This window comes from Asterias amurensis, chromosome 6 (assembly GCF_032118995.1).
Source record: "Asterias amurensis chromosome 6, ASM3211899v1".
Taxonomy (NCBI): domain Eukaryota; kingdom Metazoa; phylum Echinodermata; class Asteroidea; order Forcipulatida; family Asteriidae; genus Asterias; species Asterias amurensis.
This window is the reverse complement of record NC_092653.1, coordinates 3,566,318-3,592,912: the sequence shown is the minus strand read 5'-3', so window position 1 is coordinate 3,592,912 and position 26,595 is coordinate 3,566,318. Positions and strand designations below refer to the sequence as shown.

The 26,595-nt window shown below is 37.7% G+C and overlaps 3 protein-coding genes across 4 annotated transcripts in view; 2 read left to right on the top strand and 1 right to left on the bottom strand.

The window, feature by feature from the left end:
- LOC139938378 (uncharacterized) overlaps positions 1 to 13,119 on the top strand; it is a 39,005-nt gene extending 25,886 nt beyond the window's left edge. For both annotated transcript variants that reach the window (XM_071933848.1, XM_071933847.1), the window contains 6 exons: positions 5,147 to 5,232; positions 6,238 to 6,304; positions 7,441 to 7,611; positions 8,738 to 8,947; positions 9,741 to 9,926; positions 10,597 to 13,119. In XM_071933848.1, the coding sequence (XP_071789949.1) occupies positions 5,147 to 5,232; positions 6,238 to 6,304; positions 7,441 to 7,611; positions 8,738 to 8,947; positions 9,741 to 9,926; positions 10,597 to 10,704 (828 nt within the window). In that variant the 3' untranslated portion in view covers positions 10,705 to 13,119. The remainder of the gene's footprint in view (positions 1 to 5,146; positions 5,233 to 6,237; positions 6,305 to 7,440; positions 7,612 to 8,737; positions 8,948 to 9,740; positions 9,927 to 10,596) is intronic.
- On the bottom strand, positions 11,889 to 17,586 carry LOC139938379 (uncharacterized). Its single transcript, XM_071933849.1, has 6 exons — positions 17,447 to 17,586; positions 16,568 to 16,738; positions 15,596 to 15,751; positions 15,095 to 15,170; positions 14,657 to 14,867; positions 11,889 to 13,878 (listed from the first exon to the last, which is right to left on the bottom strand). Exons 1-6 carry the CDS (start codon positions 17,507 to 17,509, stop codon positions 13,617 to 13,619), a joined length of 939 nt encoding a protein of 312 aa, XP_071789950.1. The 5' UTR covers positions 17,510 to 17,586; the 3' UTR covers positions 11,889 to 13,616.
- Positions 17,587 to 17,760: 174 nt separating this feature from the next.
- On the top strand, positions 17,761 to 25,332 carry LOC139938961 (large ribosomal subunit protein eL6-like). The gene is made up of 6 exons (XM_071934646.1): positions 17,761 to 17,782; positions 19,132 to 19,264; positions 19,898 to 19,999; positions 22,107 to 22,296; positions 23,466 to 23,650; positions 24,931 to 25,332. The coding sequence occupies exons 2-6, from the start codon at positions 19,133 to 19,135 to the stop codon at positions 25,081 to 25,083; spliced, it is 762 nt and encodes a 253-aa protein (XP_071790747.1). The 5' UTR covers positions 17,761 to 17,782; position 19,132; the 3' UTR covers positions 25,084 to 25,332.
- Positions 25,333 to 26,595: the final 1,263 nt, after the last annotated feature.

Genomic DNA, 26,595 nt, shown 5'->3' with positions numbered 1-26,595 from the left:
TTGATGATGTCAAAGTCTTTCCTCTGTGGACCAAGTTGGGAGGGGTAGGACCTAGTTGTTTTGTCGTATAACAAGAGTCTTATTTGTGACATCACTGCAACGAGAAAAGCACATGTAATTTGATTGTCAATAATAAAATAAGATAAATAACTTCTACACAAAATGTAAATTATATGCACATAACTTGGGGTTGGGTTGGTGCGGGGGGCAACTGCCCTCTTCAGTCAAAACTTGGGGCATTGGGGCCAGCAAAAAGAAGAACAATTGATACAGAGAAAGCAAAAAATACTTTTTATCCGGTATTAGAAATTGGTACTTATGTTTTTTTCTTGTTAAAGATTTAAGGCGAATCAATTCCTCTGCCCCCAACCTCCCTTTCAACCAAACTTTAGGGCCTCATAAGTATGTCCAAGGTATAGACAAGCTTTTGTATTGCCAAAATAAGGTAGGCATGAATGTTCGTAACCATGTCATAGTTGTATAGTTAGGCCGTGTCTGAAACGACGACTTCGGCTACAGCTACGTCTAGATCAGCGCGTCTTCCAGTGTTGAAGAATAGGCAGACGCGCGCGATCTAGCCGTAGCTGTAGCCGAAGTCGCCGTTTCGGACACGGCCTCAATCACAATCCTATGCTAAAGTAGCTAAAGTCCCAGCCTATTTTCTATACCATCCGCCCGGGTAATAGTTAAAAAGCAGAACAGTTCTTTTCAGAACTGAGAAGTCTCCCGAACCCCCGAACATCTACTCCGCGGTAGTAGAATGTAAAGCAAGACAGTTCTCTAAGAACAAACTCTACCCGGCAAGTAGATACACACATGGTGTTACCGCAAACCAAATATACATAAACTTTGATACCTCACCATGCAATGCCTTTACAAAATTCTAAATTATTTAGAAAAGAAGGGTGAACTTACGATACATGTGATAGGCGTGCGAACCATTTACACGATCAAAATACATGTAAAGTTCATGAGCAGTGTCCCAATCTGCTGTGAACTCTAGACGTATTGGCTCGCTTGCATTCTGCAGAACACGAAAGGGAACGTTCTCTGTGGTGATCTTGGTCTGGCACAGTGGGTTTGCAGTAGAGGATGGCACAGACTGCTTGTCTAGAATTAGAATGAGAGAAAATATAAATATAAATAGTACACTTGCGGGTACAACCATGTGTAAAATCTCTTTTCAAGTGAGTGTTGGCTCTGAAAAGAGCCCGTGTGGTTTGGAATTGTTAGAATCGTTAGAAATCATAGTTGAGAAATATTTTAATTGTGTTTTCATGAAGTATTTTGTGAAATACTTTAATTTTTACCCCCAAAAATTAAGTAGGTTTGGTAGATTTTTCTCTCTCCAGTTTCCAGCATCACAAACAAGTATTTTAGAAAATTTCTATTTGGCCTGCTTGGAACTAGTGCAGCTATTAAATAAAAGAATAAACCAGATATAATAACATTGATTACCTGAGACTTTAAATAGATACAAACAAACCTCCATAATTGGAAATATCTGTTCAAAATAAAACAAAAACAAAAGTAGTCTCTGAAAAAAATCTACTCCGTGGTAGTGGTGTGGTGATTGCGTCATAATAAATCAGTCAGGCGTGGCGGCTTGAGGTCAAGCTAGCCACAGAGCCGTCATTCTGAATCCTGCATCGAATGCTGAATGAACTATGTGTTACTTCTGTCCAGGACTTGACTTGCCCCTTAGCGCAAATTTTCTGAGGAACAGACTACCTGTCAAGTAGACACATGGTGTGACCGCAAACCAAATATATATTCAAAAAGTACTTTTTATCAGTGTCAACAAGATGGTAATTCTATAGGAAAATAGTTTCAACCACATAACCTTCTTTCCTACTTTCGGCAGTTAACTTATCCCAAAAAAGTGTAACCATATAAACGGTTGCTTGATCGTGATGATAGCACTGACTTGTAGAGCCTCCATTGTATATAATTCACCAAAACTTTTCTGTTTTTTCTTGAAAGGGAATTCATCAATGAAACTTGTTCATTTTCCTACAATCTGTACTACAATTCTTTTTTTAAGAAATCAGTTTTAATGTTAAAAACGATTTTTCTCAAAACAACGATTGGATTATTAAATGCTTGTTTGTGATGCTGGAAACTGGGGAAAAGAAACGCTACCAAACCTATTCAATTTGTGGGCGTAAAATAAGAGTATTTTAAATTGGTTAGAATGAGCTCTTACCGTTGTTTTGTTGTTCATGAAAGTAGAGACAGCCACTAGATTTCTGCAGTGAGGTCTCGTTTTCAGAATACACAGCTGAGTTAAGCTGACAGAGCTCGTCGTCCATGCAGAAGTTAAAGGACTTACATGCATCTTCAAGCAGACAGAATGTGGCACATAATACATATGTACGACATGAAATGTTGCGAAAGGTTGCTCCTTTAAGCACGTGATCTCGCATTGGGCCAGGGTAAAATTGATGAGTGACTTCAGAACGAAGGAGTTGCCCACGAGATATTGGTGGGCATGTGGTACTTGTATAATAACATGTAGTAGTTATCACAATGACTGTCGTCCATGCAGTGAAAAATATCATTGCGCTAGCCATCTTTCATGAAATATCAGATGAAACTTTCCTTTCAGTATTCGTGACCTGAGAAGAAACGCAAAAAAAATACTTTGTAAAGAACAGTTGTGAGCATGTTGGGAAAAGTGACGTCATCTGCATTTGAAAATGATGATTTACGGTGAATGTTTTTTACAGGCCTGAAGCCTTTTACTAGGTATCTGAAAAGCACACAAATTTTGTGGAACAACTGGGTGTTTTGGTTTTTTTCATTATTCTCTTGCGACTTTGATGACCAATTGAGTCAAATTTTCACAGGTTTATTATTTTATGCATATGCTGGGATACCAAGTGAGAATACTGGTCTTTGAAATTTATCAAACATGTCCATCGCCTGAAAAAGTGGTTAGACAAGGGTATGGTTTGGTTGCACGTCTTACCTCCCTGAATATCCGGTAGATGTGGCCAAGGGTAGATCAAGGAATATCTTAAGTTCAATACAAGATTTGAAACTAGTTTAGTTTGTATCGTACGTAATTTCAGCTAGGTATCGCAGGAGAACCTGTACACCCCCATCCGTGATCCGTGAATGTTGAGGCTGAAAGTGAAAAGTAGTGCTTGCGTAAAAAACCCAAAGTTACTGCCTGGACCCTCTGTTTTTTTGCATCTGAAACCATAGCAATCAGTTTACGTTAAAAAAAAAATTAATTGAGTTTGGCTCGTTATTGATTTTTAGTGGAGAAGTACTGTTGGGAATTAAGCTCAGATTTTAAAAGTATCAAAAGGCATTTTATGATGTTATTTTATTGATTACCCAGCGCATCAATGGTTTTGGTAATTAATAACGCATCAATAGAAACAAGGTTATTATTACATGGCCATAAGTCTAAGCGAGACATTACAGTGTGCACTTGGTTTTCGGTATAAACAATCTTAATTGACTTGTTATTGATTTTCAGTGGAAAAAGCGGTGTGCAACGTGTTGGGGGGAATTAAAGGGAGGGCATCTTAGGTACTTACTAAATTATTAACGCAACACATTGACCATAAGTCTAAGCGAGACATTACAGTGTGCACTTGGTTTTCGGTATAAACAATCTTAATTGACTTGGTATTGATTTTCAGGAGAAGCGGTGTGTAGTATTTGGGGAGATTAAAGGGAGGGCATGTTAGGTAATTACTAAAAAAAAAATTAACAACCTTAAAAACTAAGTGATGAGAAGCACCGCAGCTGTTGATAATTTGTTAGATTTTAGGAAACAATTCCCCCTCGTCTAAGTATTGTGCTTTTAAAGAGACAGATTAAAAAATTTGTCCGTTTTTTCCTACATGGACATAATTACTCCAGGGTTTTGGCAGTATTGCAAAAAACCTACTTTTTGAAATGAAATTGTCACAGGTTAGTTTTACTGCATCTGCATTTTTATGTAGGATGTCTACTTTGCCTTTACAGCCATTGGACACTTTCGGAACAGAAAAAAAAAAAGCTCACAGATTTACAAATAACTTACAGGGTTTACAGAAGGTAATGGTGAAAGACTTGTCTTGAAATATTATTCCATAAAATTCTTTACTTTTTGAGAAAACATTAAGACAATATCAATTCTCGATATCGAGAATTACGGCTTTATTTTAAACACATGTCATGACACGGCGAAACGTGCGGAAACAAGGGTGGGCTTCCCGTTATTTTCTCCCGACTCTGATGACCGATTGAGCCTAAATTTTCACAGGTTTGTTATTTTATATATATAAGTTGTGATACACGAAGTGCGGGCCTTGGATAATACTGTTTACCGAAAGTGTCCAATGCTTTAAGCTCTGTTTTTTAAAAGTAATAAAAGGCATTTTATGGATTTATTACCCAGCCCATCAATGTTTTTGTAATGATGAACGCACCAGTAAAATAATTGTTAGAATAAAAACTAACTTGGTAGCGAGCAATGGAGAGCTGTTGATATATAAAACATTGTGAGAAACGGCTCCCTCAGAAGTAGCGTAGATTTTGAGAAAGAATCTCTCACTTAAATATTTGAATTGAATAAGAGACCTCCAGTTGAGGTCTCAAATTCAAGGCATCTGAAAGCACACAACTTGTGCGACAAGGGTGTTTTTTTCTTCAATTTTTCTCTTGCAACTTTGACGACCAATTGAGTCAAATTTTTCACAGGTTTGTTATTTTATGCATATGTTTTGGGATACACCAAGTGAGAATACTGGTCTTTGGCAATTACCAAAAGTGTCCTGCCAGCGACTTCACCAAACTCATCCTAACTTAGGATTTATCTTAGGACTTAGGAGATGTTAAATTCCGTATCCAAAGCAATAGACGCATTGAACCCATCCTTAGTTAGGACATGTTTACTTGAGTTACCATAGAGTCTGCTCATAGCACGAATTGTAAAAAAAAAATAATATATAAATCCACACCTATTTTGGAGATTACACTGTCTGATTTTGATTGATATGAAGAAGGAGGCCCATCTCAAAGCTTGTTCATCTACTATTTGTTTATAAACAAAGATAAAACAAAGACAGAAATGATGAAGATAAAAATGATTAGTCTAATTTTATGAACTAACATTATTAAGTTTGTGATTTTCTCCCATTTGCAGCTGTATCAACCGGTAGGGTGGCGCTATATTTGTATCCAGAAGCATTTTGTTCTGCACTACCTGTTTGTTGATAACACTGATGATAGGTGAGTAAACTGACACATGGGGAGGGAGGGGGTCGGGGAAAAAAATACTTCAGAGTCTGAAAAAACGTGAATGATTGGCAGCATATTGCGCCGCAGCACCTTGTTAACCATTACATGGTGCTAAGGATGAGGTCTCACAATTCAAAAGTCACACATACTGTACTTTGCATGGAAATACTGTATTTTAAAGTGCCTTGAGCGTCACTGAGGGACGGATATGCTAGCTACTAAAGAACCCACTAGAATTGATATTATTTAAAAAAAAAAAAAAAAAATCAATCAATCAATCAGACAAACAAACAAACAAACAACAACAACCAAAACAGCAGCAACCACATACAAACAAAATTTTACTAGCTTGAGAAGTCACTTCTCCATACATACATGTAAATTTGCTTCTTACGTGTAAGTTAGCTTCTGATAGTCTTGCCTTCAATTCCTTCTCTATTTGGTTGTTGATTGATTGATTGATTGATTGATTGGTTGGTCGGTTGCTCGCTTGCTTGGGAGATTGAGTTAGTGAATGAAAGGTGATCACCACCTCCTTCTCTTGATACTAATTTCTCACTGAATGTATTTAAATGTAACTTAGTCAAAGCCTACCTCAAATTCTACTCTTTGTAAACTTTTTTCTGTTTTGTATTAATATTTATTATTTTTATCAGCACTTATTGCAGTAATTGATCTATTCATGTAAATTCTTGCAGTTATTTCTGTAATAGTTTTTCTTTGTTTGCCCTCTTGTCTGTCTGTCTGTATTGTCAGTAAATGTTTTTGTCTTTTGTGTCCTTTGTTTTTCTAGCCCAGTTAGGCATCCCCAAATCAAGCAAACACTTACCAGGGATTGCCACCATTTCACTTACTCTGTCATTTTCCTACTTTTATAATTTAGTTTTCATTATTTTTTTAAATGTAAATCTTTATTTTGTATGATACCTGTAATATTTTTGTGTGAAATGGAACTATATGTTGTTAAATTGAATTTCCTTGACATTGATCCTACAGACATGAATGCTACAGTCCCTCTGAGCCATCGGCGATGTACCAGTATATCTTCCTATTCCAGGATGAGGTAGGCTTCCTCAGGTTTTATTTATAATAATAGTATTTTAATAATATTATTAATAATAACATAGCGCTTTTCACACCCGTAGGGCATCTCAAATTACTTCCAACGTAATTACTGAGCCATTCAATACATTCCTTAAACCATCTCAGTTCCCTGGTACAGCCTGTGCAACAAATATGCGCTACTAAGCTAAATCAACCACAAGAAACATCTCTGCCTTTAAAGAAGCCTCTAGTCTAAACAAATATGGGCCTAATGTCATAAAGCTGTTGAGCAGAAAATACTACTGGACAAATTTTCTTCGCTGAGAATATTATTATAATTTTTCTATGTCACTTAACTTTTTAATATAAAATATTGAGCAATGAACCACAAGGGAAACTGACTGGCTAAGTTTCTCTGTTCGAACCCAGACTAAAATATGTACTTGATGACATAATTAAAAAAGAAAAGAAAAAAGAGTTTCCTTAAAGCCATTGGACACTTTCGGTACAGAATAATAATAAAAAAGTTCACAGATTTACAAATAACTTACAGGGTTTACAGAAGATAATGGTGAAAGACTTCTCTTGAAATATTATTCCATGAAATGCTTTACTTTGTGAGAAAACATTAAAACAATATCAATTCTCGATATCGAGAATTACGGATTTATTTTAAACACATGTCATGACACGGCGAAACGCGCGGAAACAAGGGTGGGTTTTCCCTGGTATTTTCTCCCGACTCCGGTGACCGATTGAGCCTAAATTTTCACAGGCTTGTTATTTTATATAGAAGTTGTGATACACGAAGTGTGGGCCTTGGACAATACTGTTTACCGAAAGTGTCCAATGGCTTCAATGTCAATTAAATCCTCCAATCCTACAATACAACCAAAGCGACAGCCAAGGGACTTTTATTTTTATTAATATATTTTATTTATTATTACTTTTTTAAAAACAATCAAACAACGCAGCCAAATGCGGCATTGAGTTTAAAATACAGAGATTATTAAATATTGAGTAATGAACCACAAGGGAAAATGAATTTTCTTTGTTCAATTACAGACTAAAATATGTACTTGATGACATAGCTTTGAAGAAGAAAAAAAAAAATGTTTATTTAACGCTAATTAAATCCTCCAATCTTCCACACAGGCTTCTGCACACTACCGCGGTAGCGGAGCCATCCAGCTAGGTAACCTTAAAAACCCTACTGTCATCAGATCCGTCAATAGCTATCTCAGAGACAAGATAGAGGGCGCTATCAAGGAGCATCGTATGATGAACGCTTATCAGCTCATTCTACAGAAGGCGCTTATCAATTCGGTTGGTGTTATTAGGACAAAAACTTGCTTGTTTTCATATTTTGGTTTAGCTGTCTCTTTAGTATAAACACCGACGTGATGAGCCATGTTTGCTCTGGACAGACTTTACCTTCTACTTACTTCATAACTATTTCCTTTAAACTTTCTGTTTTCCCAGACTTTGAGCCATTTCTCAATCCTGTCCCCATCGATCTGTTCAACTATGTATACAGTCTTTGATTTGTTTTCCCTTTTATTTTTTCCTGAATATATTATAAATGTGTTTCATATTGTGTATATTTGGCTTGTTTTTATTAAGGATAAAGCAAACTTTTTTTGAGGCTTTTTTTCGGAGGCAAACTTATTTTCTTGAAATATTTACAAGAAATAAATAATGGTCTGACATTTTATACATTAGCAGACTATTTTCTTGATAAGCCTTCTAGAAAGACTCTGCTTCAGTCCAAACGTCGGGCCACTTACTGTATTGTGTTTTGCCTGCGATAGGTCTTTTTGGTTGGTAAACATTTTGGAACAGTTAATTCTATCTTCTTGATATATATGTAGTACTGTATTCTTTTTATTTATCTTTGAGCTTTTTAACATAATCGATTGTAATGTTTTTGTGACTTTTGTATTGTTTCTGTATTGAATGTGTTTCTACTTTGAATTTACATGTATGTCTTCTTTTTCTTATCTGAAATGAAGTCATATTTTAGAAAGATGTTTCTGAAAACCTAAAACAAACTGGTTGCTTTCGGTTGTTTCAAACCAAATAAGGACACTGTTTACATGCTGAAAATTGTGCATTGGTTTTTCAATATTTTTTACTCACATGCGCAACAGATTAAGCCCAAATTTTCAAAGATTTGTTATTTCAAGTATAATGGTTGATCACACAAAACATTAACACTGTCTGGAACTATTTTGTCAGCTCTACCCGAATGATGTTTAAAGGCCGAGTCACACTGCAGCAATCACGACGCAAAGAGAACGCATTCTATTGGTTGAATGAGTGTGTACGTATTATGTGTGGAGCATTCAACCAATGGAATGAGTTCTCTTTGCGTTGTGATCGTAATCGTTTTTGTTATCGCTGCAGTGAACTCGGCCTTAATTCTCCACATTTATTTCTTCTGTGTTTAAAGGATAAGAAACAATTGGTGGAAGCATGGCGGGTCCATCACAGTCTTGCCTTCCAGTTGGAATACCTTCAGACCATCAACAGAGACATTCAAGCCCTGGTGAGGTATGCCCTGACGTCCCCTGAGAAACTCTTTGAAGCCCCCTCCGTTCAGAGTCTGAATAAAGGACGAGGCAGTAACCACAACAAGACAGAAACGGACTCTGGCAATCAGGTACTTGAGCTGTCTTTGGATTTTTACAACAAGATTGTAGCACTTAAAAAACACTCAAAACTTTTGGTAATTGTCAAAGACAAGTCTTCTCACTTGGTGTATCTCAACATATGCACAAAATAACAAACCAGTGAAAATTTGAACTCAATTGGGGTCGAAGTTGCAATATAATAATAGAAGAAAAAACACCCTTGCCACATGAAGTTGTGTGCTTTCATGTGCTTGATTTCAGGACCTCCAAATCTAACTATGAACTATGAAGTCTCGAAATCAAATTCAAATATTTTAGTGGAAAAATTACTCTTACTCATTATTGTATATTATATAACTGACATACAGATCCTTGTCATTTGATTGGTGGAACTTATTCAGGTGACATTCACTATTACTCCCATCCGCATCGGCGATCAAAAAGACCTATTCGCCCATGGGGAATAGCATTTCATATTCAACAGTAAGGATCCTTGTTCCCAATGTTTTTGAGCAGTACAGCGCCGCCACGCCGCTGCTAAAACAAAGGAGCACCTGTGCAAAAGGTTGTGATCCGATTGCTATTAAATTTGTGCATTGTTGCCGCTACGCGGCGCTATATGATTTTTGTTTGTCATATGATTTTTTGGTTGGCTCCAGGGAGCCTTGGTTTAAGGGTGATCTAAGACCCAGATGACCAGGGGTAATAATGTTTATAGCGCTTTGAGACGCTTTTCAGGCATGAAAAGCACGATATAAAAACTGGCTATTATTATTTTTTATTATTGAATGACTAATTTTCATCCATCATTTGTCCGCACAGAAGCCTTTCAACAAGACCACCCTAGCTAAGTTCATCACTGTGTATTCTGATAAGCTGACTTCAACCCTGCAAGAACCTTGTTCCTTCACTCCTGCTGCATTACTGGAGTTAATACGAGAGAAACTGGCAACTTTGGTCGCCGTTGATGAACAGACAAAGGGCCAGAGTTTGATCATTGATCGTAAGGTGAGAAGGGGGATGCACACCTATCCAAATATGGGGGATACACACCTATCCAAAAACGGGGACACACACCTATCCAAAAATGTGGGGTGGTGGGGGGGGGGCGGACACCTATCCACAAATTATTACAGGTTTAAAGTCATTTTTGAAAGGTTGAATTTAAAAATGACAAACAAAATGTTTTTTTGAGTCCGATTTTAATTCAGGGTTTTTTTTTCCGATATAAATTCTGCTTTTATCAATTGTTAATTATAGTTTTCAACCTGTTTTGTTTGTTACTTATCTAACTGTTTACTTGATTATCTTTCTTTATTTATTTAGTTATTTTTTATAATTTTGTTATTATTATTATTGTATATTTTGCATTCCTTTCATTTTAAACTAAGTGTTTAGATGTTATTATTTTTGTGTACAATTAAAAACATATGCTATTGGTAAGTTTTGTTTTTGTTTTTACACAGAGCTTTCAGACTGATTTGCGATAATAAGTCTGCATTTTATAAGTTTCTTTTTTGTTGTTTTTTCAATTTTTTGTAATGTAGTTTTCACTGTCTTGGGGAACCAAGGAGAATAAGTGGGAGCCTGAATTTGAAAAAGTAGTATGACAATAATTTCAGAGAGAATGTTTACATAAAATTGTAATATTTTATTGTTTTGTTGTATCCACTTGTAGACTGTGACAACCTTGGGTGAAATATTTCAACTGCTGCAACCAGTGCAAGATTGGACTGCATACGATGCGCATCAAGCAATCACGGAAGGTGGAAGCTTGTCTGTATGAGAGGAATTCAAACCAGGGAAAGCTAAGTGTCATGGCCTAGCGGTTAAGAGCACTGGATTTAAACTCTGGTGTTTCTGACCATTAGAGTGTGGTTTGAGTCCCAGTTGGGACACCTGTGTCCTTAAGCAAGACACTTAACCATTGCTTCGTCCTTCGGATAGGACGTAAAGCTGTTAAACTTTTGTTTCTGATCAGTAGAGTGTGGGTTCTAGTCTCAGTCGTGACACATGTGTCCTTAAAGCAAGACATTTAACCATGATGCTTCGTCCTTCGGATGGGACGTAAAGAGACATGGCAACATGCCATCAGGAAGTTAATAAGTGAAAATAAGTGTCGACTATTATACATTTAGTACTTCAAAATACTTCCAATAAGGGAGTGAATAAATTCAAATGGAGAGATGGCATCATTTTATGTTTAATGACCGCACAGCATCTGTAAAGTGAAGTGGCTATCAGGTTCTTTCAAGTACTTCCAGTTCCAATGAGGGAGTAAATAGTCTCAGAGCACTTGCTGGAGAGATGGTAACACGTGATGTTTAGCAGCCACAGCAATTGGGACCATCAGTCAGTAAAAGAAAGAGACTTCCAAATACTTCCAATAAGGGAGTGAAGAATCTGAGACACTTGTCAGAGGCGTGGCAAACACTTGCCAGAGGCGTGGCAACAAGTTTAGCGACCACACAGCAATAAGGATTATCGGTCAGTAGCATGAAGCGATCTGTAATGTGTAGGATTTGAAGCATTGAATGGTGAGGTATCAATATATATTTGGTTTGTGGTAACACCATGTGTGTATCTACTTGCCAGGTAGAGTTTGTTCTTAGAGAACTGTCTTTCTTTATTCTACTACCGCGGAGTAGATTTATCGGATGTTCGAGAGACTTCTCAAATGAGTCTGAAAAGACTGGGGCAGAAAAAAGACGTAAATTAGGGGGGCTATATATCCTCAGCCTCCCCCTTTTCCTGGAAAAATGCCACTGCAGATGGCTCGGCAACTGGATTTGATCTGGATCATTTTTCATTTTAATACAGGTGCCTTTTTAAATTATGTATGAATATAATTTTTTATACTTTATGATTTTATATAATTTTAAATGGAATGTTATTATTGTACAATATCAATAAAGTTTTTTTGTAATTTCTTTTTTTTCAAAGCACAATCAGAAGTTTTCTTCCGTATGTCAATAGTTTTCCAAAAGACATTTATTTATTTCTAATTTAATTCCACAAATCCTGCGGTTTGTTTGTTATTGTACATAATCAAAAACTAGGTTTTAATTGTGTCATTATTTTTCTCAAAACACAATCAAAAGTTTTCCTTCCTATGTCCAGTGTTTTCCCAAAGAAATTTATGTTTTATTTTTAGACTTTGAAATTAATTCCACAACTCGTTTGGTTTTTTGATGTTTATTTTATTGATTAAAAAAAATAGTACAGAGGAGTTTCCATTGCAATACGCCTCTCTTAATATCCATGCATGACGTCATAGTTCTAACTCAGTACTAGTGGTGGCGTTATGTGCGCCTATGGCCTCATTTTGGGTTAGAATTTTGCCGCCATGCACGAATATTAAGAGAGGCGTATAGCAAATGATATTTTATCAGAAAGGCTTATTGCATTTAAGAGGGGCTCTAAGGTCAAATTTTATTTTGTGATGCATTTATTTGTCAATAGTTAGCGTCCTCATGAAAGTTGGAAAAAAAGTACAAGTTTCTGAACTTGATTTTGGAACCCCTCTTTAATCAAATTGCATCATATTCTTCCATTTAAAACAATGAAAGAAAACTAATCTAAAAAACAAGATATTCAATCTTAAAAACTAATGCTTGCTGTGTAACCATGTGGTAAAATCTCTCTTTTGAGCTGTGGCCGTTCTGAATAAGAAGCTATAAATTTGCAAAAATACTGCTTATCACAAATAGGTTACCAGACAGAGTACCATGTAGTATGTAGTATGTGTTTGTGACTGGTTCCATGCTAATTTTTGCTTAGCAGAAAACTTTGCTTAGCACCATTTTCTACTTACTGGCTTATGAAGTTGGGCACTATTTCAGAAGATGCTCAGAGCTGGTGATTGAACATTAAGTTGTTACACATCCACCACATGGGCCCATCAAGTAAAATTGATTTCTGCTAAGCAAAATTTGTCAGGGAACCAGTCACAATCAATACAAATAACTTTAGTCAACTGTTTTTGCTAAGCAAGTTTTTTTTTCATGAATTTGAGGCATGTTCTTTTCAGAACCGCCAGCCAATGAGAGAGATTTTATCAAGCAGTGTTACTGCAAATGTTTCATTTAATATTTCGCTCCTATCTTGCAAAGTGTAAAACCTTACTAGATATTTGTTCAATGCCAGCTTTTTCCTTGAAAGTAACTGAGATAGTGGAATTAAATATATTAACCAATACAAATGCAAATCATTTGAATACATTTTCTGCTGTTGAATATCGATACAGTAGATGCCCCACAACGATTTTAGAGTGTAGCATACATGTAGGTCTGTAAATGCCAATTATTGTTGGACAAGTATTTCTTCATTTGGGTCAAAATACATCCTGGCCCTCGTAGCAGAAAGAGCACCAATTGGGGTAGAAGTCTACCCCATTGGGATAGGTAGTTGAGACTTTTCACTACAGATTTTGTAAAACTCAAGTACTTTTTCCTCATTGGGAACCGCTTATATCCTCATGGTGAGAAAGGAGTTTAATCAGGGTAATCATGTACCCCGATCGGGATATTAAGGTGAAAAATACCCTGTGAGCCTAACCCCACCAGAAGGTAGTATAAGTTGATAACCAAGTATTCCCTGTTGGGGGAACAATGTCTCTTGATCAAGGTGCTAATATATCCCCAATGGGGTATTTTTCGGTGATAATATCCTTCATCAGTCCCAGCTATCAGTAACCTGTCAATCATTTGGAATGTCGATCACAAGCTCCTCCCCCTCTTCCTCCTCTCCCGTCCTCTGTCTGTGACTCCCGTGAGGTGTCTTCGTTGATGGCGCTTTGGCCAGCCCCATGAGGTTTATGTCAGTTGGCGTTGTGATTGGCGAGGATGATTTCTCAGCTGATGTAGATGGTTTAATGTGAGGTTGGCTTGATGAAGAGGACGGGGCGCTAGGAGAGGGGTACATCGATGGGTGGAATTGCGAAGGCAGTTTGTCGGCCTCTCTGTACAAATTAAAGTAACAAATGTTGGAAATATTTGAGTAGACTCGATGCAGCATTTGTATTTTATTTAAAGACAATGGACACTATTGGTAATTGTCAAAGACCAGTCTTCTCACTTGGTGTATCTCAACATATGCATAACATAAGAAACCTGTGGAAATTTTAGCTCGATTGGTCGTCGGAGTTGCGAGATAATAATGGAAGAAAAAACACCCTTGTCACACAAAGTTGTGTGCTTTTCAAGACCTCAAATTTTAATTCTGAGGTCTCGAAATCAAATTCATGTAAAATTACTTCTTTCTCGAAAACTACTTCACTTCAATGGGAGCCGTTTCTCACAATGTTTTATACTATCAACCTCTCCCCATTACTCGTTACCAAGTGAGGTTTTATGCTAATAATTATTTTGAGTAATTACCAATAGTGTCCACTGCCTTTAAAGGTTTATACAGGATTGGTAGAGCTGAGAAAATAGTCACAGACAGTGTTCATGTTTTGTGTGATCAACCATATGAAATAATAAGAAATCTGTTGTAGGATCAGGAGAAAATATTGAAAAACCATGCAGAGTTTTCAACAAGTTAAAACATTGTCCTTAAGTTTGGTTGTACCAACCGAAATCAGCTGTTACCCTTTTTTACTAAATGGGTTTTCAGAAAGGAAATATGCTTGGATTTTGTTTTCCCATTCTGAAATTGATATGTCGCCAGGGCAGATGTTCAGAAAGGAACTAGGCCTATAATTCTGATTAAAACATTCCAATCTTGTCCTTCCTTACTTCTTGTGTCTTTTCTTGCTTTGTTTCTCCGCCTTCTCCCCCGCTGCAGCCGCAGCCAAGCCCGCCCTCATCAGGGCTCCCATGGCGCTAGACTCTGCCGCTAAGAGACTGGATAGCTTGGAGGATTGCTGCTGTGGATTCAGGGTCGGGGGTGAGAATCCTGGTAGACTCACCCCTGGGAATAACGAGTTGCCTGATTGCACTGGTAGACCTGCCAAGGAGATTTATCACAAAAAAAATTCAGTGCTAGAAACTGGGTTTTTTATAGGGTGTCTAGGGGGCGGCTGTTGATATTGTGTTTAAAAAAAAAAGCCTTTGAAGCGCCACGGCAGTACAAGACTGTAAACTCCCCAGTGAGTTGAGAAATATTAAAGGAATGTAATTGGCCCAATGACTAGGGTACTTATTGTAAAAATAATGCGCATAAAAATGGCATACCAAGACTTGTCAGTGGACTTTGAGGAATCTGCAAATTGGGAGATCCAACCTTCATTAAATCCATCAGCTTAGAATTCTAATCAAAACAAAACAAAACAAAAATCATTGTTATGAAGTAGAAATACAATAACTGATAATCAAATAATTATGATTTAATAGAAGGAAACAAAAGTACCCGTAGGGTATAAATTCAACACATGGTAAATTCTACTTCCTTCAAAAAGAAAAACGTCACAAACAGGAATGTGAAACTCCCTTCAAGGTCAGGGATCCCCCTTATTAATAGATCCAGAACCTCCAAGATGTTACAATTCAGGATATTTACAGTTTCTGTGCATCACAACAATTATAAAACTACAGGTTTGGACACAATGTGCACTATATCTTTGACCCTTTGGTGACTGCGTTACTTCTTAAAAAAGTTAAAGTCTCAAGGAGATTTTGAGAAAATTCTGAAATTAGGAATAAATTCCTGAGAAGTCTCACGCCTGCATAAATTACATTTGAAAGTTGCTGCTGAGATGAACTGTAATTCAGATTGCCGGGGAGTGGTTTCTTCTCTCCACCTAGGAGTGACTTTAACTGCCGTTGTTTCCTCTTCTTGGCTTTGACTTTGATTGGTTTTGCTTTCTTCTTCTGCTTCTTGGCGTCTGAACTCTGAAAAAAACAAGATGAAAATGTTGTCTTAATCATCAACATATTCAAATTAACAGGCCATGAATTTTGTACTTGAGAGGCAGTTCTTAGACTGAAATTTTAATTTGCACTAGAACTAAAGGGCACCACAGCAAAAAGCAAAGGGCACCACAGCAAAAAGCAAAGGGCACCACAGCAAAAAGCAAAGGGCACCACAGCAAAAAGCAAAGGGCACCACAGCAAAAAGCAAAGGGCACCACAGCAAAAAGCAAAGGGCACCACAGCAAAAAGCAAAGGGCACCACAGCAAAAAGCAAAGGGCACCACAGCAAAAAGCAAAGGGCACCACAGCAAAAAGCAAAGGGCACCACAGCAAAAAGCAAAGGGCACCACAGCAAAAAGCAAAGGGCACCACAGCAAAAAGCAAAGGGCACCACAGCAACTGCTGTGGGTGTCATGGGTTATTTTGATCCTGAAATGATTATTAAATATTAACTAAAACATTTTTCCTTTGATGTACTCTGTAGAAATCAACTCTTGGCACACAGCAGGTACTTATTTTTGGAGTCCTTTAATTTAACGGTTGAAATTTAAAATAAATAACTATAATTTTAGGGCAAGTAAGAGAACATTTTGCTGAAATCATGATGTGTTCCTACATCCACCATATTCAGGTATTTTTTGTATTTGAAAAACTAAAAACAAAATTGAATAGATTTCACAAAGTTTAAGTGTCCTCAGCATTACAGAAGTAGATCACAGAGTAGGATTTCTTTATCTGGCAACAAAACTAACTGAATTCAGATAAAAATCTGAAATGTGTCATCCCTGTACAAACCTTCTTGGATTCTTTCTCACTATCAGACGATGCGGTGGACTCTGAGGCTGAGCTGGAACCTTCCACCCTCTCATACTGCAAGAGTCTGTCCAAAAGGAAACTCTTGTCTCGGGAAATCTTCAGTAATTTTCGCTGAGCACGTCTTAGCTCCTCTTGAAAACATTCTTGCTCCTACCGATTAAAAAATATATAATGAAATAAAGTGATACAAAGATTGGAGAACAAATAGGCCTAAAAAGGACTGAGAACTTCATTTTTATGAAAAAGATAAACAATCTAAAATAATATTGTGATTATTTCTTATTTTAAGCTGAATCTGGAATGACAGTTAGAAATAAAAGGGTTTGGGTTATTTTTGTACGACACAAAACACAATGTCCACAGATTCAACTTACAGATTACAGTTTGATTTGATATGATTTACTAGTTGCGATAGCGTAACCCTCCTCCCGACAGGAGGAGGGTTAGGTTATCGCAACTAATGATTTGCCTGAGTGATAAGAATGATCATAGATAGCAGAACTCAGCCAGAGTTTGAATAAACAATATTGAATATGGTATACGTACATTTTTGTTGTTTATAAATAAATAAAAAATAAAAATAGCAACTTGATTGACAGAGCCCCATGATTGTGATGACAATCTAAACTTTGACAGCTACATAATGTATGCAGCGTTAAGTGAAAATGTGGCACTCTAAAATGCATTTTGCCATTAATTTCCTTAAAAGCATTAATTTGTGTTAGCAACAAAAATACTAAATAAATATTTTAAAATAATACAAAAAATACAAAAAAAAATTGAACAAATAAATAACAACCTTTTTTAATTATAATTTAACCAAACGCGCACGCCCAAATATTATTAGGGCAAACTTACATAAATTAGAAATCGAAGCTTCCTTTTCAGCGCTCTGTATTTGGCTTTGCTTTCATTCGACATGACGAGACGAATAAATCTACAAAATAAGTACTGTTTTTTTACGCTGTCTGCTCAGAAACTGTGTTTTTTGTGCAAACTTTATTTTTAAGTCGGTACACCTTACAAAAACTGTACACATAAACAAGTCCAAGTTAAGAATAAAATGGGTACCAGACATTCTGAATCTAGCTTTCGCTGGTGCTCACTATCCAAATTGCGTTTATACTACTCACTGGTCCCCACAAACATTACACACGGCAAATATCCTGCCTCTTTTCATCCTACGGGAATAATGTAAGCGTGAAGATTTTAACCATCCTATTTCTATCACAAAAAATCAAGCACAATCCTCCATTTTCCTCGCCAGATAACTATCAAACAATATGATAAATGAACTGGAATTTATTTGTATACTTTAATTTTTGAGTAAAATGCAACAGAAAAATGCAAAATGTTGATTTGAATTTACGGTACACTACGTACAAGTTGGATAGTGTAGGCTTAACGGTAATAACGTAATGTATATGTGGGCCTACGCGTAAACAGTGCAGCAACATCATGCACTAAAAAACCATGGAGGAAGAAAAACCATGTGAACTGTAAAAACTTATTTGATTCATATTCATACTTGATAATATGTACTCGTGCAAGACTCTACTGGTTATGTCTTTTTATTGTGTTTCTCCTGCCCATGCTCATGATGCTGTGCATCATCAAATATCATCAAATGCGTGCTGCAGCAAATGCAGCAGAGATTGTGTTGCTGTTGGCTGTTGTGTTTTAAAAAAAAAAATATTTAGATATAGGGGCCTAGGCCTAATTGTATGGAAAAGTTTCCGTATGGCGCCACCACTTTTTCGTTCGATAAGAAATAATTTAGTATCTAATTTACCTCAATGAGATATCCTTTTTTGTAAAAATGAGTAAAAAAGTGGTGGCGCCATACGGAAAGTTATCCAATTGTATTTTTGTGACCCTTACACTATTCAGTCCTGGTGTGGTAAATGATGGGAATGATCACGATGATACACCATGTTTGAATGAAACTGTGAAAGGATAGGCCTACTATTACTAACATTCTTTGTAATTTCATGTGCGTGTACTCCCTCGCGCTGTGTTTTTAATTGGGTAACTTTCCGTATGGCGCCGCCACCTTATTCACTCATTTTTACAAAAAGGGATATCTCATTGAGGTAAATTAGATACTATGTTATTTCATATCAAATGAAAAAGTGGTTGCGCCATACGGAAACTTTTCTTTTGATTAAATGCAGAAACGGAAACTTTTCTTTTGATTAAGTGCGGGTGACGTCACCGGAGATTACGGCACGCAGTAATCACGGTCTCAGATCTCTGGCGTAATAATAGCGTAACTCTTTCTTATTAAAATACCCTGCTGTCAGACGAACATGCCCACACCACCTCTGGGATCACTGCGTCATCGACGCACCATGACTGCCTTAGTAGTGTAGTTAGCGGGTAAACATACAATTTGAATGTCTGCGCCCGTTTTTCTGAGATCCAGGTACTTAGCTTCTATTTTTAACATAGGTGCTGAATGCTATTCTAATTAAAGGGCCTTTGTCTGACACTGAAGTTGTGCTTGTCCATTCATTTTGTTTTGTTTTTTTCTTTATTTTTAGCATGGGGGACGATAAAAAAGCAGTCAAGAAGAGACCTGGCCACTCTTCTCGGCAAAGATGGTTGCCGGGTGGTGTTGCCCGCTACAGCCGCTCACAGATGTATGAAAGAGCTGCTCGCTACAAGAAGAAACATGTAAGCATTTCACAACAATGTGCCTTTGTTTACAATTTGCCTTCATTACAGGCTTGGAAAAACATGCAGGCCTTGAAGGCAATGACCTCGGTTTGTCTTGGCCTTGGCCAAGAAATCAAGGTCTGTCGTTCCGATCTGCAGGGTGTTGGTTCGAATTAGGCAAGAAACTTGGATCATTATTGCATTGTCCTTCGGATGGGACGTAAAGCCATGTGTCCCGTGTGTTGTGAATGCACATTAAAGAACCTAGTGCACTCTCGTAAAGAGAAGAGGTTCATGGTTTTCCTGGTTTGATTGGCTGCATATTGCGCGTAAACAATTACATGGTGCTATGTAAGTAAATAGGTATCATACTTCAACACTTTGCTCCAAATATACCTCATAGAAAACTAGGGACAGCGCATAGGGACCTCACAATGATACATGCTATAAGAAGGGTTACTTACTCAACATTGTAATAAACAAATAAAAACGGTTAAAAAAAAAAATCACATTTTTTTAGAGACATAAAAATATCAGACTTTTATCTGAACTTAGACTTATTATTTTGTTTGACAAGCCTAAATTCATTGAGTTGCTCTCAGATTGAATCTGAACATCTGGATAATTTCTTTGCTCTTTCTTCTCTTGAAGGTTGTCGTCAAGAAGGAGAGGAAGAGGCCAGCAGCCATGGTGGAGAAGGAGATCGGTGGAGAGAAGAACGGAGGAAAGCGTCTTGTCCGAGTTCGCAGACTGGTAGGTCGAAAAAGATCCATCCTTAAAGGCACTTGACACCTTTGAAAAATTGTCAAAGACCAGTATTCTCACTTGGTGTATTCCAACGTATTCATGAAATAACAAACCTGTGAAATTTTCTACTCAAAGTTGCAAGAGAATAATCTAAGAAAAAAAACACCCTTGTTGCACAAATTTGTATGCCTTCAGATGGCTCATAGAAGGAGTCAGGCCTGAAGTCTTTTAATATTTGAGTGAGAAGTTACTTCTTTCTCAAAATAACACAATTATAAAAACTAATAAATACAATTGTGGCAATGGAACCTCAAACCAACATTAAGTTAACTTAACAGAGTATTAACCAAACTCTCAAATGGAGAACCAAATGAATATGATAATTATAAACAAACGCAATGTGATCTGTTAGGTGGAGCAAGCAAAGAACCAAAATGTTGATGAAGGTGTAATGCGCTGAAAGCATGACAAAAAGAGTCTGGCGGTACTTTGGTATGGTTGTTATCATGGGAGATGTCTCTCCTTCATAGACACCCTAAAACGAGACACCGGTTTGGCCAGAGCTTAGGAACTACGCTCCTGCATGCTGGATCAAATCATCTGAAGAATAAACTCACTGAAGGCTCGAGCTTCTACATTGCGCTCGATTTGATGATGATCGTAGGGACAAGGGGAGTATCAAACTCTGTAGAATGCAGCAAGACCCTCTGTGTTGTTCCGCCAGTTACCAGCAAAGTATCTGTCAGGGCCGTATGCTTCGTTTCTGAAAGGGCAAGGGCACCAAGGCATTTTCTCCTTGGTAAAGGACACCCTATGATGAAATTGTAAATTTCTACTGGAGCATTTCAAGGACACCAAGGCAATGACCAGGGGACACGGAGGCAATCGCTTTTGTTACCTCCGTGAAGTATCAGGCCTGATCTGTACTTGTGTCCTTCCTTGTTGGCATTTGACACCTCCAAGTTCCAACGGCGTTTCTCTTGCAATTCCTGTCGGGTCAAACCCTCCGTGCAAAGTAGGGGGTGTCAGCTAAGATCTGTTGCTGTTGCCGAAGAATTGCAACTTTGTCTTGGTACCACTTCAGCTTGAAAATATATGTTGTGGACGACCCTGTGTTTTTGGACCATACCGATGAGCTCTTTGAAGCTTGATGTCATGGAGGCCAAATTTGTCCCTAGATATTTGCTTGCAGAAGTGGGGGCAGTCTTCGTCTTTGCTTTGGGGAAATCCAATCACTCAGATGTTACTTCGACGGCTAAACCGCTCAAACTTTTTAAGTTTCTCAGCATGATCAGCTAGTTGCTAAGCTTGGGCGATATCGATTTATTTTATTCACGATATATCGCCGACAATATATTGCGATAATGATATAATCGCGATTAATTAAATTTGACATCATCAGTCTTCAAACTCCCAGTGAAAGTTGTAGAAGAGACAGTCATAGCATAAGAGAGGTGTTCTAATGACCTGTTCTTCTGGTTTTACTCAAAACCTATGGGGTGCAAGATGTCTCAGCTAAGAAATACATCGCGATATTCGATAATATCGTGATATCGCCCAAGCTTACTAGTTGCTTCTCAGCTTGAGCCCGCTGGGTAGCCATTTTCTCAAACTCATTGATCTGTAGTTCCAGTTCATCCAAGCGTTTGGATTGGAATTCAGGTTGTACTGAAGTTCGCCTCAATGGTGTTGATGCGTCTGTTAAGGTCGACTTGACCTCAACAGATCTCCTGCAGGGCACCCAGGACAAACTGCTGGAAGTCCCCATGAGGTTCCATGAGGGCCCAATTATGGTGATGTAGATTGTGGCAAATTTGGTAATTTCCTTTCGTCCAGCTGTCATTATGAGTTCTGGATAATGATTCAGGCTGTTCTAGGATGATACTTAGTAAGATTGGATGGGGTCAGCAAGTCGGAAGGTGGAATTTTTGACCTTAAAACATGAATTTTTTTAGAGCTCAATTTTTTATTCGTAACACTGATAGCTTTCAAATAGACTGGTTTCATAAGAGGCATAGATTCTGTGTGTATGCGCAGTATGTTCTGTTTATATGGTTCAGGTTATTATTGAACCATTAATTTAATATTTACTATCGTTTCTTTGTACCCACAGCCCCGTTACTACCCAACTGAGGACCTCCCAAGGAAACTGAATAACCGCAAGAAGCCCTTCAGTGAACACAAGCGCAGGCTGAGGTCCAGCCTTACCCCAGGCACAGTCGTCATCCTGCTGCGTGGCCCCTACAAGGGCAAGAGAGTTGTCTTCATGAAGCAGCTTGGAAGTGGTCTTCTTCTGGTCAATGGTGAGACTGTTATTCTCTGACTTCCATTCCGAAACCCCTGTTATATTCATCCCCTTATTTTTGCTTGGTTTTACCCTGAAAATAGAAAACGAAAGCACTCATAAGGCCTTTTCAGACTATCGACTTTTGATCAAAACTTACCCGGACAGAGTATGTGCAGTGTGGGTTTGAATCCTGGCTGTGACGCTTAAGATGGTTAGCTATAAGCATCGCTCAATAATGATAATAAGTTGGATAATTTAAAAAGTGCATTTCCTTAGGGATACATTGCTTGTCTAAAGCAACTCCAAAAAGACGGCAAAGGCAAATGTTAGGAAAACATATGTGTATGCGCTCTCGTTGTGTGACAATAAAAACTTGAGAACTATGTTGTTTTTTGTTTTGTTTTTTATTTGAAATGAAAATTGAAAAAAGAAAAAGAGAAGCAATGTTTTATTTATCACTGACATCGTGATAATAAAATTACAATCCCGTAACATTATGGCAAGTGTTCTTTTATTATCACAGTGACTCCTGTATGTTTTGACGTACAAGCAGTGAAAGGGATCCTACTAGGGGAATGACATATTGCTATACAGCAAGCCTACGTTAATTTATTTGTTGTGGCTCGTCCGGCGGGGCGCCTTGTACGTTGGACGTTAAATATTTGTTCTGTAATTTGGATGACCATCCTGTTCTGCATTAGATGGAGTGGCAACATACTTAAAAAGAGGACATACCACAAACGACATTTTCATACTTGGATAGTTATATGTATCTGCTAGACATGGTGCGGCTGGATGTCATTTTGATGGGTGTGAGCACACAAACCAGGTCCATTTTTTAGCCTGTTCATCCCGTTCACAGACATACCAAACTCATAACCAGAATTGAAGTGGATGGGGTCACATAATTATAGACATTTCCGCCCAAAACTAAACGTTCTAGCCAGATCAAGCCTGTTTTACGATTTTTTTTAGGACGAGTTTGGATGTTATAAGAACTAGTTTGGTGTGACCCAGGCATTAGGAAACTGAAAAGGGAGTTCTATGCTTCAATGCATGATGTCTCGGCAATCCAGCTGTAGCCACAACCGCCAAATTCCAAAACAGCTTCCGTCTTGATTAGTCCTTTGTACAAGATTGACTTGATTCTAAGTGACCATCGTGATCTTTTACTCAATCCATCAGGTCCCTTGAAGATCAACGGTGTACCCATGCGTCGTATCAACCAGATCTACGTGATTGCCACAAGCACCAAGGTAGATGTCAGCGGAGTTAAGATCCCCAAGAGAGTCAATGACGAGTACTTCCGCCGTAAGAAGCTGAAGAAGCCAAGGAACCAAGAAGGAGAGATCTTTGACACAGAGAAAGAGGTAAAGAGATCGAAGTTTAAAGTGCTTGTTTGTCTTTTTCTTCTACTTCATTTGTTCTTAATCATCAGCCACCTTATTTTTTACACTTAAGTGAGATTTCCAATTTTGTATACCCTAACAAAATACACCTTTAAAACAAATTCAAAGAGTTATACCTTTTTGTTTGTCTGGAGTCCTCAGTAAGATTTTCCTGCTTCATTTTTTTCAAAAGTAAAATATCATGTGTGGTCCTCAAATTCTTGTTCTTCTCAACAACAAACAATTTGTTTGTAATAATGAGACAATAAAGGCTGTATTTTACTCTCTTTTTCTGTTTTGGGGGAGAAAGTTTTTGCATATTTAAAGGAACACGTTGCCTTGGATCGGTCGAGTTGGTCTTTGAAAAGCGTTCTATAACCGTTTGTTATAAAATTGGTATGGTTAGAAAGATGTTGTAATAGTAAAATACAATGATCTACACAAATATGCCTCGAAGTTGCGTGGTTTTCGTGTTACCTCGTCGACAAACACGGTCGGCCATTTATGGGGGTCAAAAACTTGACTCCCATAAATGGCCGACCGTGTTAGTCCGCGACGTAAAATGAAAACCATACAATGTTGAGTGCTACTTGTGTGGATCATTGTATTCTACTTTTACAACATCTTTCTAACCATATGCATTTCATAACAAACGGTTTCAAACGCTTTTCATATAGACCAACTCGTCCGATCCAAGGCAACGTGTTCCTTTAACTTAAAAATAGGTAAAAATGTTTTTTGAATTTGTGTATTATTTGATACATTGTTCCAAAAAGACACTTTGTTTAATAAAAAATAACAGCACTGCAGGCCTAATTCTTTTTGACGGATACATTTGCTTTCATTTTCGCGGTGCCACTTGATTTGTTCCATTTAAAAAAAGTTCCTTCGTAGAGTTGCCCTTCACCAAAGAAATAATGTCTTGTCTTCACAAAAGCCTGGCACTGAAGACGAGCTTGCCCAAGCTCCTGTTATATTGGAGATTATTGTGCCAATTTAGCCTTAATTGATCTGCTACAAAGCGACATTAAATGGCTGAAGTGTGATGAGTCAAACCTAAACATTATTGCCATGCTATTAATTTAAAATACCCTTTGTTGGGATAGTCGTTTTCTGTAGTAGTGTTAGTTTTGAGCAGTCTGTAAACTGGGTCGGCAATTTGTTGCATATAGGTGCATCTTACTTTTTCTGTAGTTTACTGAAAGGAAGCTTGTGGGTACCTAGTATATTAAATGCTGCTTCTTTCTCTTTCTCCAATGCAGAAGTACACCGTCTCTGAAGAGCGCAAGCAGGACCAGAAGAAGGTGGACTCCCAGTTGGTCCCCATCATCAAGAAGGTGGATCACCTCAAGGGATACCTCCAGATGCCGTTCTATCTCAACAACAAACAATACCCCCACAAGATGGTCTTCTAAATCACTCGCACTCTCACTCAGTCTTCAGAAACACGGTCGGTCAGACGAGGAACTCGACGAGAGCAGCTAGCGGGGAAAGGACAAACAGTGCCCTCGCTTGCTTTACTCTGCGACTCAAAAAGTTGCAAAGCAGCCATCATCATACAAAATAAAAGCTATTTCCTGGATTCGTGACCTTTCAATGTTAAATATTTAATTTACTTGATGAGAAGGTTAAAATAAATTCTACAGTTAGCCAACTGAACTACAGTTTTGTTTTGGTGCTTGAGTTATTGTTGATGTATGTATACAGTCATTATGTATGTTTTTTGTTTGTTTAAGTGGCCAAAATTATTAACTCGATTTTGGTTAAAGCCATTGGACCCTTTGGTACAGAAAAAAAAAAAGTTCACAGATTTACAAATAAATTACAGGGTTTACAGAAGGTAGTGGTAAAAGACTTCCCTTGAAATATTATTCCATGAAATGCTTTACTTTTTGAGAAAACGGTAAAACAATATCAATTCTCGTTAGCGAGAATTACGGATTTATTTTAAACACATGTCATGACATGGCGAAACGCGCGGATACACGGGTGGGTTTTCCCGTTATTTTCTCCAGACTCCGATGACCGATTGAGCCTAAATTTTCACAGGTTTGTTATTTGATATAGAAGTTGTGATACACGAAGTGTGGGCCTTGGACAATAGTGTTTACCGAAAGGGTCCAATGGCTTTAAAACTCGGGTCAATCAAGAATTTTGTAAAAACGAACAATTTGTTGAGACGAGCTTTAACCTTTTTATATTATTTTCAAACCCTGTAATTACTGTGGGTGGGTTGACTTGAAGACAAGGACACTATTGGTAATTGTCAATTCTCACCTGGTGTATCTCAACATATGCATGAAATAAACCTGTGAAAATTTGAGCTCAATTGGTCGTCGAAGTTGCTTAAATAATAAAAGAAAAAAACACCCTTGTCACAAGTTGTGTGCTTTCAGATGCTTGATTTTGAGACCTCAAATTCTGAATCTGAGGTCTCGAAATCAAATTTTGTGGAAAATTTGTTTTCTCGAAAACTACATCACTTCATAGGGAGCCGTTTCTCACAATGTTTATACTATCAACAGTTCCCCCATATACTCGTTACATAATACCAAGAGAGGTTTTATGCTTAAAAATGTTTTGAGTAAATACCAATAGTGTTAGTTGCGGCACTGCAGGCCTGGTACTACATGAAGACAATTCCTTCCATTGCCCCTGCTCATTGTCGCTGTGCCCCTTGATTTGTCCTACTACATGTGCATGTACAAACATAGTTCCCATGTATCAGGTGCCCTTCCCCGAGAAATATAGTCTTGCCGTGATAAAAGCGAAGTATTTGGCTTGGCACTGTTAAGGAGAGCTTCTCTAGGCTGTTTGTGAAAGTGTTTTGGAAAAGATCAATATTATTGCACAGGACTTGTGTGAGAAGCCCAAACAAACTCAAATCCTAACCGAGAAATGCGTGGTGCAGGGTAGTCTTGGTTCCA

What these genes read in the sequence shown, in the direction of transcription:
- LOC139938379 (XM_071933849.1), bottom strand. Translation starts at nt 17,509, where the DNA reads ATGTCGAATGAAAGCAAAGCCAAATACAGAGCGCTGAAAAGGAAGCTT. An exon ending in AGCTTCGATTTCTAATTTAT is followed by an intron (nt 16,739 to 17,446) that starts GTAAGTTTGCCC and finishes TTTAATCGGTAG; the next exon opens with GAGCAAGAATGTTTTCAAGA. An exon ending in AGCAAGAAAAGACACAAGAA is followed by an intron (nt 13,879 to 14,656) that starts GTAAGGAAGGAC and finishes TAATTTGTACAG; the next exon opens with AGAGGCCGACAAACTGCCTT.
- LOC139938961 (XM_071934646.1), top strand. Translation starts at nt 19,133, where the DNA reads ATGGGGGACGATAAAAAAGCAGTCAAGAAGAGACCTGGCCACTCTTCT. An exon ending in TTGTCCGAGTTCGCAGACTG is followed by an intron (nt 20,000 to 22,106) that starts GTAGGTCGAAAA and finishes TTGTACCCACAG; the next exon opens with CCCCGTTACTACCCAACTGA. An exon ending in TGGTCTTCTTCTGGTCAATG is followed by an intron (nt 22,297 to 23,465) that starts GTGAGACTGTTA and finishes TCAATCCATCAG; the next exon opens with GTCCCTTGAAGATCAACGGT.